At 41.2% G+C, this 15,089-nt stretch overlaps 1 protein-coding gene across 1 annotated transcript; it reads left to right on the forward strand.

The window, feature by feature from the left end:
* The first annotated feature begins 13,153 nt into the window (after positions 1-13,153).
* Positions 13,154-14,870, forward strand: LOC103699443 (UPF0481 protein At3g47200-like). The gene is made up of 3 exons (XM_039129627.1): positions 13,154-13,501; positions 13,718-14,038; positions 14,127-14,870. The coding sequence occupies exons 1-3, from the start codon at positions 13,169-13,171 to the stop codon at positions 14,604-14,606; spliced, it is 1,134 nt and encodes a 377-aa protein (XP_038985555.1). The 5' UTR covers positions 13,154-13,168; the 3' UTR covers positions 14,607-14,870.
* The last annotated feature ends 219 nt before the right edge of the window (positions 14,871-15,089 follow it).

Consider the following 15,089-nt stretch of genomic DNA (forward strand, 5'->3'; position numbering starts at 1 on the left):
TTGAAATTAAATAAAATTTTAGTCTTGATTCTTGTTGATGATATCTTGATCTATCAGGGGAAATCACTGGTGAAATCTAAATTGAGTAGAAAAATTGATTTGAAAAGCTACATAAGTTTAACCAATAAAGAGAAAAATTCTAGAGGGTTGCCAAGAATGCTCAGAAGTGAGTTGGGATCTTCTAATTCATTAGATATAACGTTTTTAGGTTTTATTGCAAATATTGATTTCTAGGTCTTTCAGTATGAGCAGTTGCACATCTTGGCTTGCAACTCACCGGGATGAACAAAAATATATTACATACACTCCCATTAGCCTCCTAGGAATTACATGAGACATGCTCAACTTAGGAGGTCAATATAATTATCTGATTAAATTAGGGTAACCTTAGACACGATCAAAATTGTATGGAATAGAGAAGGCCCATCTAGAATCAATTAAAAGCATCTCATTTGGTATTTCATTCAGGCTCAAAATGCCAGTCAATCATCTATGACACAAAATATTTTTTTGATAAAAAAACACACAAATTATTATCTCTATCTGGTAACAACAATATGAGGCTAATAAATGTCTAGAGAAGCATACAGAGAGACTCTTTGTGCTCGGAATGACAAACATTTGCAGACGACCAACATTGAAAATGGGACAGTTTGTGGTCCACGATAGGCTCATGCTTTTCACATGCTCTAAGTTTATATGCCAAGATTCACAGCTTCTCTCTTAACCCAAATAAATGAAATATATATAAAGCCAAATAATATTATGATCACTAGGCAGATCCACTTTGTCGACGCTGACATGGAAGCTTGAAATGCTAAATACATGCAGATTGTGTCAATTGAACCTCTTAATTACTACTTCATCACCAACATTTATATTGAATGGTAAATTAAATGTGTTGTGATGGAAACAATTTATTGCGCAGTTTTTACTCGACACTCAATTATTCTTCTCCTTTAATTTATGGATTGGTAGTCTTAGGTCTTCCACCCGCACGATCACCATTCATTTCGAGAGATATGATCCTATGTGATCTGATGTTGATTACATATGATCATCCTGATTAGGCAGTCACATTCTAAAGACCAAACCTGATCCCTGATTGCCCTGCCACTAGTCAAGGTAATGTTTTGGTAAGCTGATGTTCAAAAACTTATACCACATGCGATGCCACCAGTGCAAGGAAATGTTTTGTAAGACAATATGGTAACCTAAGCTAAAAATATATATACAGTATTTAAACCTTCCCCTACCTACCATGTATCGAGAGCTTCAAGCGGCTACATTTATAACACATGGTCTTGTCGCTCTCTCACCCTTCATGATACTACACCCTTTTACTCCCCACTCCTTCAAATCCAATAGGAAATGATCTCATTTGTACATTCATTGTTTCACTTTGTATTTGTGGCTGACAAATTTTAGGTCATTAAAACTAGAAAAGGTGATCCATACGTTAAATGAATGTATAAGGCTTGTTCATGCTCAAAAAATAAGTGAGTAGCTTGAGTTAAGCTAGGGTTCTAAGCCAGTGGTATCTGACGTTGCAATTATTTGTGGACTTTTAGTAGATTGAAATTTCTAAGGAAAAGCGTGGAGAGTGGATGTAGGTGCTGGGTTTGTCAGCAAACCATTATTAATTCCTTCTGTTTGTGTTGCTATAATTGTTAATATTTGTATTTCATTCTTTACATTATTTACCACTTATACTTGTCTTTTCACATCACCTACATATTCGAAAGTTAATTTTTGTTGCACATAATCTATAGAATTTTTGAACAATCTAAATTTATCCCCCTCTTGGGTTGCTTCGCCGGGTAACATTAGTTCTAGGATGAAGGACCTGACCACCATATCCCTCTCTGTTTTCTCATCTTCTCTCTTTTCCATTTCCGTATCCTCTCTCTCTCCTTTTTCCTATCACCCTCCACCACTTGATCTTAACTCCAGCCCAGTTGATCGGGCGATCAATGGTCCTGACATTGCCCTCCACCACTTGATCTTCACTTGATATCAATTGATCAAGAGATCAACAACCTTAATCATATTATCCTCCTCAGATTGGAATCATCCTTGATCTTGCTTGTTGCTTCATAAGTCTCTGCAAGATCCTAACTTAATGGGCCACCTACTAGCCATAATAGATCTCTGTCCCAATAAATCTTGCATCTAGGGCCTAGACATGATATTGTCTCCTGAGGTCAGACTCCTATTCTTTGATTTTATTGATTACCACTTAGATCTGATAAAACTGGGAATGTCATGTACGGCCACCTGGCTGATCTTATCCCTCCCCATCTTGTGATTTATTTATTCCCTAGTTTAATGATCTTAATTATTTGGCCAGGAAGCCATCTAGTGTGAATTGTACAATTGATTGCTTGGATTGTGGTAAAAATTATAATCTCCTCATTTAGTTAATTTTCATAATTAATTTGGATTAGTGAAGGTCAAGAAAATGTATGAATTATGGTAAATTTTTTGAATGGATGGATATCTTAGTTTATTTTGAGATTAAATTTTTGGAAAGTGTTAGGCATAGTTGATTGGAAGGTTCATTTTGGCTTTGTTGTCACTTGGAAGATTTCTTTGTGCTTTGTCAGTTGAGCTGTAGGTATCTCTACTCTAATATCTTTTCATATGCAATATTTATAATGCTTAATTCTACACCAGCATTCAAATATTAATCCGAGTATTGAAATTTAAATCTGAATATTTTCAGGCATAAGTATTTTATCTGTTGTGTATGCTCTACACAAATATAAAATCCTAAAAAAAATATGATCAAGTATGAAATAATTTATTGGGTTATTAATTGCACTATTGTTGCTTTGGAACATTTGTCGATTTTATTTCTTATGATGATCTTATCTCTAGTCTGACTATGACTATACATGTTAGGATCTTGTCTCCTTTCAAGCCTCCAATGTGACAATCACTGATGCATGCCGATTGGTGGCATGTGTAACCAAGAACTAGTTTTCTTTCGGACCATGCCAATGGGGTGCTCACTGGTACATACTTTGCAAGCATATTTTCATATAATTTAGAGCTAATCTTGTTGCAGGTCTCCAATGAACTGATCACGATTGGTGCATGCCCATTGGCGATATGTTGTAGCTAAGAGCTAGTCTTTTTCAGAGCTTACATGAGTCGATCATAGCCATATATAGTCGTAATGGCTAGAGATAAGTGTAATAGATAAATACATTAATTTGAAGTTTTATTTTTTTAACAGATGCATTAAATAGTTTTAAAATTAATATTATTATTTTCATCTTACTTTTATTTATAACTGAAACAGTTATATTCTGAGAATTGATATTCTGTGCATATTATGCTTGCAAACTAGAGATAAAAGTGAGTTCTTGGGCTTTTAGCTAATTTTATTTTTCTCATGTTCCTTTTTAAATATTGATGAATAGTACATATGAGATCAAGATCTATGAACGAGAGGACTAGGACTTAAGAGTGATCCCTTTATTTTTAATAAATAAAATGCTATGTTATTTCACAAAGATCGACTTAAATTATTGTTGGAATTTGTATTCTGAATTTTAATCATTTTAAGAAATTTTAAGTATCTTAGTTTAACTAGATGATACTATCTGAAATTTTTTCTTTAATATTGCATGTCCTCCATAGCAAATCTCTTGCAGGGATGCTCACGTGCTCATTCATGCTAGTTGGACGGGAGTGACAACCTGCTTGCGTTCATCGCTTCTATATATACTCCAACTCCAATTAGAGGCACTGAAGAGTAACAAGCTGAGGGCGGCCATAGCCCCAGATGACTGCAAGACTACTGTTTGGCAAATTCTCTGAACGCGCTTTAGCAACCCAACTGGCCAGCAGTGATGAATTTTGTATCCGGCAAAAGTCACTTAAGACTACTAACTATGTTCGCGGATTTGCTTCAAAATCGTTGTTACGTGCTTGCGGTTCTTGGTGAACGGCGCTCTCTCATGTTTTCCACATCACAGTGCAACTTGTAGTTGATTCTAGCCATACTGTCTGGTGCCAATTTATTTCGAACTAAGGTGGAATTGTTTTACCCTCCACTTCTCTCTCCAACTTATTCCCAATCATTTGTTTCTCGAGCCAGATGCAACCTTTGGTTGATTGAACCATGCCGCACACTTCACTGCTGACCGGGCAAGTATGATCTTGTGATTGTTTTTTATTTTGATCCAGGACTGTACTTGTCTGTGTTAATTATAAAAATAATAACATGCTAAGATTTAGAATCACAACAATACCGTATTCAAGTTTGAGAGATATACCTGCGGGAAGACATATTGAATACGATCTTCAATCACCTGGAATAATAGCGCTGGATCTTCTCTTCCTTGCTCCTCATAAAGATAGCCGTCAATGGGCAAGCTATCAACCATATGGAGAGGAGAGGGACCTAGCCTATATATAGGAAACATAGAGGAGCCTTCCCATTAAAGGCTCCAAAATCCTAATTGGGTTTCCTGGCCTACATACCAAAATTACCACAATAAATAGGACTCAATCCTATTCATCCAAGGTGCACAAAGCCCATAAACAAAATGATCACACATCATATGGGCTAAAACATAGTACCATTCTAAGCCATACGTCTAACCCGTTTTATAAACAAAACATACGCAATCAGTGTAAGCCCATATTTTGAAATTATTCTAACATTCTCCCACTTGGGCAAACATGGATGTCATATTAATTTAAAAAAACTTTGTTTTGAAAACGACTCTCGGGTTAGACTACAAAAGTTGCCACACATATAGCTCAAATGATAATCACCTTGGATACATGATCCGGTCCAACAAGAACATCAACATTGAACATGGAATCGTTACACCATTTAATCGATGTAAGACCACTCCACAGCTACAAATGCTAACATCCTTATCGACATGGATCCCCATCCTCCAACCAATGTGGTAGTATGTAGTATGAATTTAGCACCAAAATGTGATCAAAGGTGTGCTAATTCATATGGTCCTCATAAATGCTTCAAAAGAAGCCACATGTCTCAAAAGAGACTCACATCATGTCTTTATGCATTATATCTCGAATCAAAATGATATCATAATAAAAGACATATGTGAAATGTATGCTCAAACATAATTATAATTTCTGTGCACAAATACAAAATTATAAATAGGGAGATAATTAAATATTATTATTATTGGAAGAGCTGTACCTGAAGCATATGGGTTGCCTACATATCCCGTAAAGATGATCAAGCCAAAACATAATTCTTTACATAAATAACTCCCACTAACTAAAACATCAAAGGTTTCCACAATGCCCATTTAGCAATATGTGTCTTAAAGACTTTCGTTGCGAGTCCCTTAGTCAATGGGTCTGCAATCATTGCTTCTATATTTATATGCTGTATTTTGTCCGCCTTTCTTTAACTTTATCTCTGACCACCAAGTACTTGATGTCTGTACACAATACACAAGAACTTTTTTATTCTTGGAAAAGAATACCGCTGCACTATTATCGCAATAGATGGTAATTGGTCTCGAGATGGAATCAACAACTTTCAGTCCCAAAATAAAATTTCTAAACCAAATGGCTTGGACCGTAGCTCCATAACATGCCACAAATTCATCTTGCATGGTAGAAGAAGCTACTAGAGTTTACTTAACGCTTTTTCAAGAATAGCACCACCAGCCATCATAAAAACATAACCTGAAGTTGACTTCAGATCATCTTGACATCCTGCAAAATCAGAATCTGAGTAGCCTACCACCTCAAGATATCTGTATGCTGAAAGGTAAGCATATGACCTTCAGTCTTTTTCAAATATCTCATAACTTTCTTAGCTGCTTTCCAATGCTCTTGTCCTGGATTCGATTGAAATCTACTAAGGACGCTTACTATATAGGCTATGTCAGGTCTAGTGCAAACTTGAGCATACATCAAGCTCCCTACAACACTTGCATAGGGTATGTTCTTCAAGATTCTCTTTCAAGTTCATTTTCGGACACTGGGCTTTGCTAAACTTATCCCCTTTTACTATAGGTACATCACCGGGTGCACAGTTTTGCATATTGAACCTCTCTAGGATGCGTCGTATGTATGTCTTCTGTGAAAACCAAATAAACCATGGCCTTTATCATGCTGTATCTCAATTTCCAGTACAAAAGAAGCTTCCCCAAGATCTTTCATTTCAAATTTAGCAGATGATATTTTTCTTGTCTCATGAAGTAACCCTAAGTCACTACTGACAAGTAAAATATCATCCACATACAAAATAAGAAAAATGAATTTTCTCCCACTGATCTTGAGATAAATGCATTGGTCCACTGTATTTTCAACAAACCAAGAGAAGCACAACTTCATCAAATTTCAAATACCATTGTCGAGATGCTTGCTTGAGCCCATATATGGATTTGTTTAACTTACACACCAAATTTTTTCTTTTCCTCTACGACAAAACCTTCAGGTTGCCTCATGTAAACTTCTTCATAGAGATCTCCATTTAAAAACGCTGTTCTATTTTTTTTGCTGGCTTATCGGCCGGGATATTGGGCTAGTGACAAAAGAGATTGGATAATCTTTCGTTCGCAAAACCTTCTAGCTTCTCTTATCATTTTCCTCCCATAATTATATTGTTTCCATTTAGTCTTTTTGTCGTTCAAAGCATGACTGGGCCGAGTGAGCTAATCGTAGTAACTAAAACTTTGGTAGAACTGTATTTGGGCTGCTTAAGGCTACCATCTTGAGAGCCCAAGGTGATGTGTTCATAGATATTTAAAAGAGTGTTGCTTTTCCAACACCGCTCCAGTTCTTTCATGGGTTTAGTGGGTGATAGGCAAAGCTCCCATTACGCTCTCATATAAGAAAACCAGAGACATCAGCAGATGCAAACTGAGACGCTAGAGGTGGGAAGACATCAATCCAATTAGTGAGTTTTTCGGCCTATGAACCCCAAATTGGCTAGGAGACTTGGCACTTGATTCCCCTCTCATAATGTGGGTAGTCTGGTCTTCAACCTTAAGACACCAATGATCCAGGGCACAATTGTCGTTGAATCTCCCTCTAACCAGACTTGAATTGCATGTAGATGGTTAATTACATAAACAATGCCGGAGAATGGTTGTATTTTCCGTGGCGAATCCACTATTGAATGGATCACATACCGCGACAGATCTTAAAGCAACTTGAATTGCCTGGTAGCTCTTCTCACTTGACATACTCAGCCTTGTATTCGACAGTGCTCTTATTTGTTGGTTTTGAAGGCTGCTCCCTTCAAAACAAAATCTAAACCCAACAGACCCAGTGCTATTTCTATGTCTCGTTTGCATCTCACATAATATTTCCAGTCAAGATTTCAATAGCAGACAATTGGCTTGACAAGGGAAGAGGCATTCAAAATTGTAGAAACAACTATTTTATTTAATATCATCCCAAAAATGATGCAGTGCCAATCAATGGATGATAATATATCTATCTAATCAACTTGGGGCTATTAATTAGATAGTCCGTAATCAACTTGAAAAACATATAAGTCTAATTACGGTAAGAGCCTTGGTGCAATCATTGTATAAATCACCCTTTGGGCTAACAATACAACACGCCTATAAGGTACTCTTAAGACATATTATGAAGCCAATTAACAAAATCACATCAGCTTTCGAAAACACCATCGCCTTTGGGTAGAAGAAGGATTCTAGGCTAATGCAATCACATGAATCACTTCATGCCATTTTTCTAAATCATCATACACAATAAACACCTTCGGGCAAGATATTGCAATGCAATAATTTACGAAAAATGCCAATGCTAACCTTTTTTTTGGTTGAGAAAATCAGATAAATATCAGTGAATGTGCCACTTTGGTGGCTATCACCCACTTCAATTTCAAAATATTCTCTTAATGAGAAAATAAGGATAGTCTTTATGCCCAACAAATTTTAATCACAAAATGATAGTTATGTGACAAAATCATAACCATTAAACATGCTATAATCATAATCAAAACCACATGTGATTTAAACAAAAAATGTTAATCCACAAAATTCAAAGCATATATCGCAGAAAAGATATGTCCAAAATTTAACACGTCAATAATTAATATGCATGAGGGCCTAATTCAAATTATTCAGTATTTAAACAATAATTAAATGGGTTACTAACTCTTAGCTCCAGCCCAAAATCCATTCTGGTCCATTAGGATGCAGTGCAAGTAAAATCAAACATGGGTTGACTAAATAAAAGGGCCCAACTTGCAATTATGGACCGGTTAGACTTAGTAGGTCCCAAGCCCAATCAAAAGGGAAAAACCCTAAATCCTTTTTTTTTTTTTTTTTTTACCATTCTTCTTCCTCTGGCCGCCGCTGTTCCCCACTTTTTTTTTTTTTTTTTGTCTGGGAAAGCAGCCCGTGGCTGCTACCCGTGGCTGTCCCCATGGTGGCAGCCGCGGCTGCCACCCATGGCGGACACCCAACGCGGCCCTGCGAGCGGGCCGGCGAGGCTCCCCGGGCCGCCGCGTCGCCATGAGACGCGCGGCCGGCCGTGGGGTGCCGGGAGAAGGCCCCCACGGGCCTGCGGCCGGCCGTGGGGAAGAGGGCTCTATCCTCTTGACCCTTTTTTTTTTTTTGAGAATGGAAGCAACCCGTGGCTGCCTCCCATGGCAGCCACTGTGCCGGCCACCACCCGTGGCTGGCGACCCCCGCCGGGCCGCCGCGACGCCTGAGACGCGCGGCCGCCGTGGGGTGGCCGGGAGAAGGCCCCCACGGCAAGGCCTGGCGGCGTCACCGCGAGCCCCACGGCCTACGGCCGGCCGTGGGGTGGCTCGGGACGCGCCCCCGGCTTCCCAGCCGCGGGACCATGCCGTCCGCCTCCCGGGGAGGCCGGACGCGAGTCCAGGGAGGCCTTGCCTCCCCTTCCCTTTTTTTTTTTTTGGTTCATGGAAGAAAAGCTTACGGGAAGGAAAAAGGAAGAAGATGAACAGTGATTTTTTTTTTAATCCGAAAATCATATATAATCATATTTCATTCAAATCTAAAATAAAATCAAACAGATATTTGATTATCAATGGAAGATCGATTTATGCAGAAAATCCATTCACCAATGCATAAAATCTATAAATCCAGATAAAATAATAATTGTATATGAAGGATTCTAATCCTAACATGGAGGCTCTGATACCAATTGTTAATTATAAAAATAATAACATGCTAAGATTTAGAATCACAATAATACCGTATTCAAGTTTGAGAGATTATACCTGCGGAAGACATATTGAATACGATCTTCAATCACCTGAAATAATAGCGGCTGGATCTTCCCTTCCTTGCTCCTCACAAAGATAGCCGTCAATGGGGCAAGCTATTAACCATATGGAGAGGAGAGGGGGGACCTAGCCTATATATAGGAAACATAGAGGAGCCTTCCCATTAAAGGCTCCAAATCCTAATTGGGTTTCCTGGCCTACATACCAAAATTACCACAATAAATATGACTCAATCCTATACATCCAAGGTGCACAAAGTCCATAAATAAAATGATCACACATCATATTGGGCTAAAACCATAGTACCATTCTGAGCCATACGTCTAACCCGTTTTATAAAACAAAAAAATACGCAATCAGTGTAAGCCCATATTTTGAAATTATTCTAACATTCTCCCACTTGGGCGAACATGGATTGTCATATTAATTTAAAAAAACTTTGTTTTGAAAACGACTCTCGGATTAGACTACAAAAGTGGCCACACATATAGCTCAAATGATAATCACCTTGGATACATAGGGCTGTTAACGAGCCGAGCCGAGCCCGAGCCTCCGCAGGCTCGGCTCGGCTCGTTTCACCAACTTCCCGGCTCGGGCTCGGGCTCGGGCTCGGTACGCGAGCCCAGTATTGGGCTCGAGCTCGGGCTCGGGCTCGGGCGGCATAGCTCGGGCTCGGGCTCGTGAGGCTCGTTTGCAAACGAGCCTCACGAGCCCGAGCCCGAGCGGCGGCCGGCGAGCCCGAGCCCGCCCCATCCCCAGCCCCATCCCCCGTCCCTGTCTCCGTCGACCGTCGGAGAGAAGAACGAGCAGCCGCCAGCCGAGCTCAGTTCCGGCGGTTCGTCGGAGAAGAATGAAGGAAGGAAAGAAAGAGAAGAAGAAGAAGAGAAGAAAGAAGGATAGAAAGAAATAAAAAAAAAGGAGAAGAATGACTCACCTCGTCGACCGGTGCCTTCTTCTTCTGAGACGAACGAAGGGCGGCGGAGGGAGCTCGGATCTGGAGAGCTCGCGGTCGTTAACAGCCCTAACGACCGGTTCCTTCTTCTTCTGAGACGAACGAAGGGCGGCGGAGGGAGCTCGGAAGTCGGATCTGGAGAGCTCGCGGTCGTTAACAGCCCTAACGACCGGTGCCTTCTTCTTCTGAGACGAACGAAGGGCGGCGGAGGGAGCTCGGATCTGGAGAGAGGGAGAGGGAGAGACGAACGAAGGCGACTCAGAAGAAAGAAATAAAAAAAAGGAGAAGAATGACTCACCTCGTCGGCCGGTGCCTTCTTCTTCTGAGACGAACGAAGGGCGGCGGAGGGAGCTCGGATCTGGAGAGCTCGCGGTCGTTAACAGCCCTAACGACCGGTGCCTTCTTCTTCTGAGACGAACGAAGGGCGGCGGAGGGAGCTCGGATCTGGAGAGCTCGCGAAAGCGACGACCGCCGGTGGAGGAGTCGGCAAAGAGGGGAAAAGAGAGAGGGGAGAAACGGAACCGAGCTCGGCATCGGCGGCGGAGGGAGGCAGCGAGTCATCGGCGGCGGAGGAGAAAGGCGAGAGGGGAGGGACACCCGGAGGGGAGGAGGGGAGGGACACCCGGAAGAGGGGAGGGGAGGGACACCGGAAGCTTCTGGAGAAACCCAGAAAAAAGGAGAAGAAAAAAAGAAAAAAAAAAGAGGAGGTGGTCAGCCAGTCAGGTGGGAGGGAAGGATTAACGGATTGGGTTTGGGGTTAACGGGCTAAGTCCCAACCCAAACCAATCCAATTCGATTTTGGAGCTCTCTTTTGGGCTCGTTTGGGCTCGTTTGGGCTCGCGAGCTGCTCGGGCTCGAGCTCGGGCTCGGGCTCAGATTTAAACGGGCCTCATTTGGGCTCGGGCTCGGGCTCGTTTGACTAACGAGCCGAGCTCGAGCCGGGCTTTTACCGAGCCGGGCCCGAGCCGAGCTCGAGCAACTCGGCCCGTTGACAGCCCTATGGATACATGATCCGGTCCAACAAGAACATCAACATTGAACATGGAAGTCGTTACACCATTTAATCGATGTAAGACCACTCCACAGCTACAAATGCTAACATCCTTACCGACATGGATCCCCATCCTCCAACCAATGTGGTCGTATGTAGTATGAATTTAGCACCAAAATGTGATCAAAGGTGTGCTAATTCATATTGGTTCTCATAAATGCTTCAAAAGAAGCCACATGTCTCAAAGAGACTCACATCATGTCTTTATGCATTATATCTTGAGATCAAAATGATATCATAATAAAAGACATATGTGAAATGCATGCTCAAACATAATTATAATTTCTGTGCACAAAATACAAAATTATAAATAGGAAGATAAATATTATTATTATTGGAAGAGGCTGTACCCGAAGCATATGGGTTGCCTACATATCCCGTAAAGATGATCAAGTCAAAACATAATTCTTTTACATAAATAACTCCCACTAACTAAAAACATCAAAGGTTTCCACAATGCCCATATTAGCAATATGTGTCTTAAAGACTTTCGTTGCGAGTCTCTTAGTCAATGGGTCTGCAATCATTGCTTCTATATTTATATGCTGTATTTTTGTCTGCCTTTCTTTAACTTTATCTCTGACCACCAAGTACTTGATGTCTGTATACAATACACCAGAACTCTTGTTATTCTTTGAAAAGAATACCGCTGCACTATTATCGCAATAGATGGTAATTGGTCTCGAGATGGAATCAACAACTTTCAGTCCCAAAATAAAATTTCTAAATCAAATGGCTTGGACCGTAGCTCCATAACATGCCACAAATTCATCCTGCATAGTAGAAGAAGCTACTAGAGTTTACTTAACGCTTTTTCAAGAAATAGCACCACCAGCCATCATAAAAACATAACCTGAAGTTGACTTCAGATCATCTTGACATCCTGCAAAATCAGAATCTGAGTAGCCTACCAATTAAAACTCGAACAGGACAGAGCCTCGTTCCTTCTTGTTTTTTCCGTGCGCCTCGGTGGAATTTGGGGTGGGCCTTCCGGCCAAGCTCTTGCACCGGGCCGGCCTAAAAGGTCGGTCCGAATCCAAAGAGCACAATCCAAGTTGGTTTGATGGACCAAGCCTGGATCAATCTTAGGCCGGGTATTACAGTGTCCGCACTCTTTGACACTAAGACTCGGTGTCCGAGGACTCAATCATCAAGTTGTGGATTAGGTTGATCTCTAAATTGGATTTGTAAAAGGAAGTCAATGTGGCTTCATCAAGCCACGAAGAGTAGAGTCTTCTTCCTCCTACAATACCTTTCTTTACTTCGGGAAGTTCTCACCGTAAGGTTTTCTAGCTGGAAAGACATGGAGCATATGCTTTCCCGTTGAGTAGAGTCTTCTTCCTCCTATAATACCTTGCTTTACTTTTGGAAGTTCTCATTGTGAGGTTTTCTAGCTGAAAAGAGATGGAGCATATGCTTTCCCGCACCTACCCTTGGTTGGGTATCAATGTCTTTTTGAGAATACGTGGAGGAAGTAAGATCTCCTTGCGTATCAAGTTAAGCACTTGATAATAATTAAAAGTTAGCCAATATTCCCTTCATTTTATTATATATTTATTTTAACATTTAATTAAGATTAAATAAAAAATAAAGCACTTAATTTTTTATATTTATTCATTTCTTTTTATTTATATAATTTTTGATATTTATTCATTTCTTTTTATTTATATAAAAATTAATTTTTAATTAAAAATAAAATAATACATGCATCGGCCATATTCTAGTAATAAATGATGTCAAAATCTAGTGCAGGCTGATCTGACCACCTATGCATGCAATTTATTTTTTTTAATCCACAACCTAAACGATTCGCCAACCCGAAAGATTTAAGGGTCCCCTCCCCGCCCACCGCATTCGTCTCCCCGCCCTCCTCAGGAGTTCCCAGGGCCCTGAGTGGCGAGAGGGGACAAAAAAAAAACGAAGAATGGATGGAAGAAGAGCACCGAGACAAGCCAACCAACATGTCCGCTTGGACATCAATACAGCATGGTTGAAATCTGTCGAAGATAGAGCGCGCGAGTCCTTGCACCGAAAACCCCCTACTAAGCCAACCATCTTCAGAGTTCCCGCGAGATTGCGACGCGGCAATCGGCTTGCCTACGAGCCAAAACTGGTCTCCATCGGCCCTTACCATCGTGGCAAGAAGGATTTGAAGGCCATGGAGGGACTTAAGTGGCGGCTACTGCACGACTACCTCTCCAAAGTTCCGAACGGGGGCAACAACGAGGGCCTAAGAAAGATGAAGGATTTGGAGAACTAGGCTCGGGACTGCTACTCGGAAGTGATCGATATGGGAAGCGATCGGTTTGTGGCGATGCTGCTACTTGATGGATGTTTCCTCCTTCAAATGTTTAATGAGGATCTGCAAGCGGAGGAGCTCAGATCGCTTTTCGACGATAATATGTGCCTCAAATGTCATATTCTTGCAGACCTGATGTTGCTAGAAAATCAACTTCCGTATTTCATTGTCCAGCATCTCCTCGAAACACTGGGGATGCCAGAGTGGGATAGCTCCCGCCTTCTGAATGCTGCTATCATTGCGTTCGATGACTTTCTGCCACCGTTCCGGAGAGGTCCACAGCCAGAGCTGCCCGCCGAAGGCTTCGATGTGGATCATTTACTCCACTTGATCCACCGATGGATCTGGCGATTCCCAAAATCAGAGGTGACCAACACAGCAAGCTACAGTAAACGATCAAGGACTACTTATTCTGCTTTATCCCTAATAATCGACAAGACTGGGGATTGGCTCTCCAAGGTGCTGCCGCGCCGTACCAATTCTTCGAGTTCAGAGGTATTCCCAAGAACCCTCCCCCCCATTACTAGACTTGCAGAGGCTGGAGTGAAAATCGAGGGGAGCAAGTCAGCATCTGGCTTTCTAGACATTACGTTCTGTAAGGATCAGGGGGTGTTGGGAATCCCGGCCATTTTTGTTGATGAGTCAACGAACTTCTTTTTTTGCAAATCTAATTGCTTTGGAGCAAAGTTGCAGTAGACACGAGATGGATGTCACTGAATATACCAAGTTTCTGGATGCCATCATCAACACCTCAAGAGATGTGGAGTTGCTTCACCGGGAAGGGATCATTCAACCGCATATTGGAGATGACCAGGACATTGCATCTATCTTCAACAAACTAGGCAGAGATGTTGTCTTCTTTCCCGAACAATGCTACCTTACGGCTGTGTACGAGGACTCGAACGCTTACTGCCAGTCGAGATGGCCTAGGTGGCGCGCCAAACTCGTGCACGACTATTTCAGCAATCCATGGACGATCATTTCATTAGTAGCAGCTGTTGTACTCTTTGGACTCACTATTCTCCAATCAGTCTACGCTATTTTAGATTACTACAAAAGGTGATCAGCCGCGGTGGCTGTCATCCTCAGCATGGCTAGGTGCTGAAAAGAAATTTGAATCCTGTTCTGTTTGCAAACGAGCAAAAGTCAATCCTGCTCTTCAGGATAGTGTGCTTTGTCATGGTGTTCGAGTCTGATTATAGTTATTGTTGTTGCATGTCTGGTTAAGTCTCTCGTATGATTTTATGTGTTGAATCATGTTGCTATGTAGTGCAATTCCTCGGTAACTCAAATCAATCAAGAAAAGTCACTCTGGTGCCTTACTAAATGAAGCAACAATTGAAGGGAAGAGCTCTTTATATTTGATTGAAGTTAACTCTCCCGTTACAAAACATTAGGCTATCAGATTCAGCTGTCCTTCAACTTGTGATATGTCCATACAAATTTGGGGTACTTTAAACAGCCATCGTTGATAGGATCCGCGAGGTGGAGAGCAAGTTCAGAGGCAAACCAACCTTCTAAAGCCAAATCTCTGGATGATAAATTT

The sequence above is a fragment of the Phoenix dactylifera genome, chromosome 8 (genome assembly GCF_009389715.1).
Source record: "Phoenix dactylifera cultivar Barhee BC4 chromosome 8, palm_55x_up_171113_PBpolish2nd_filt_p, whole genome shotgun sequence".
Lineage (NCBI taxonomy): Eukaryota > Viridiplantae > Streptophyta > Magnoliopsida > Arecales > Arecaceae > Phoenix > Phoenix dactylifera.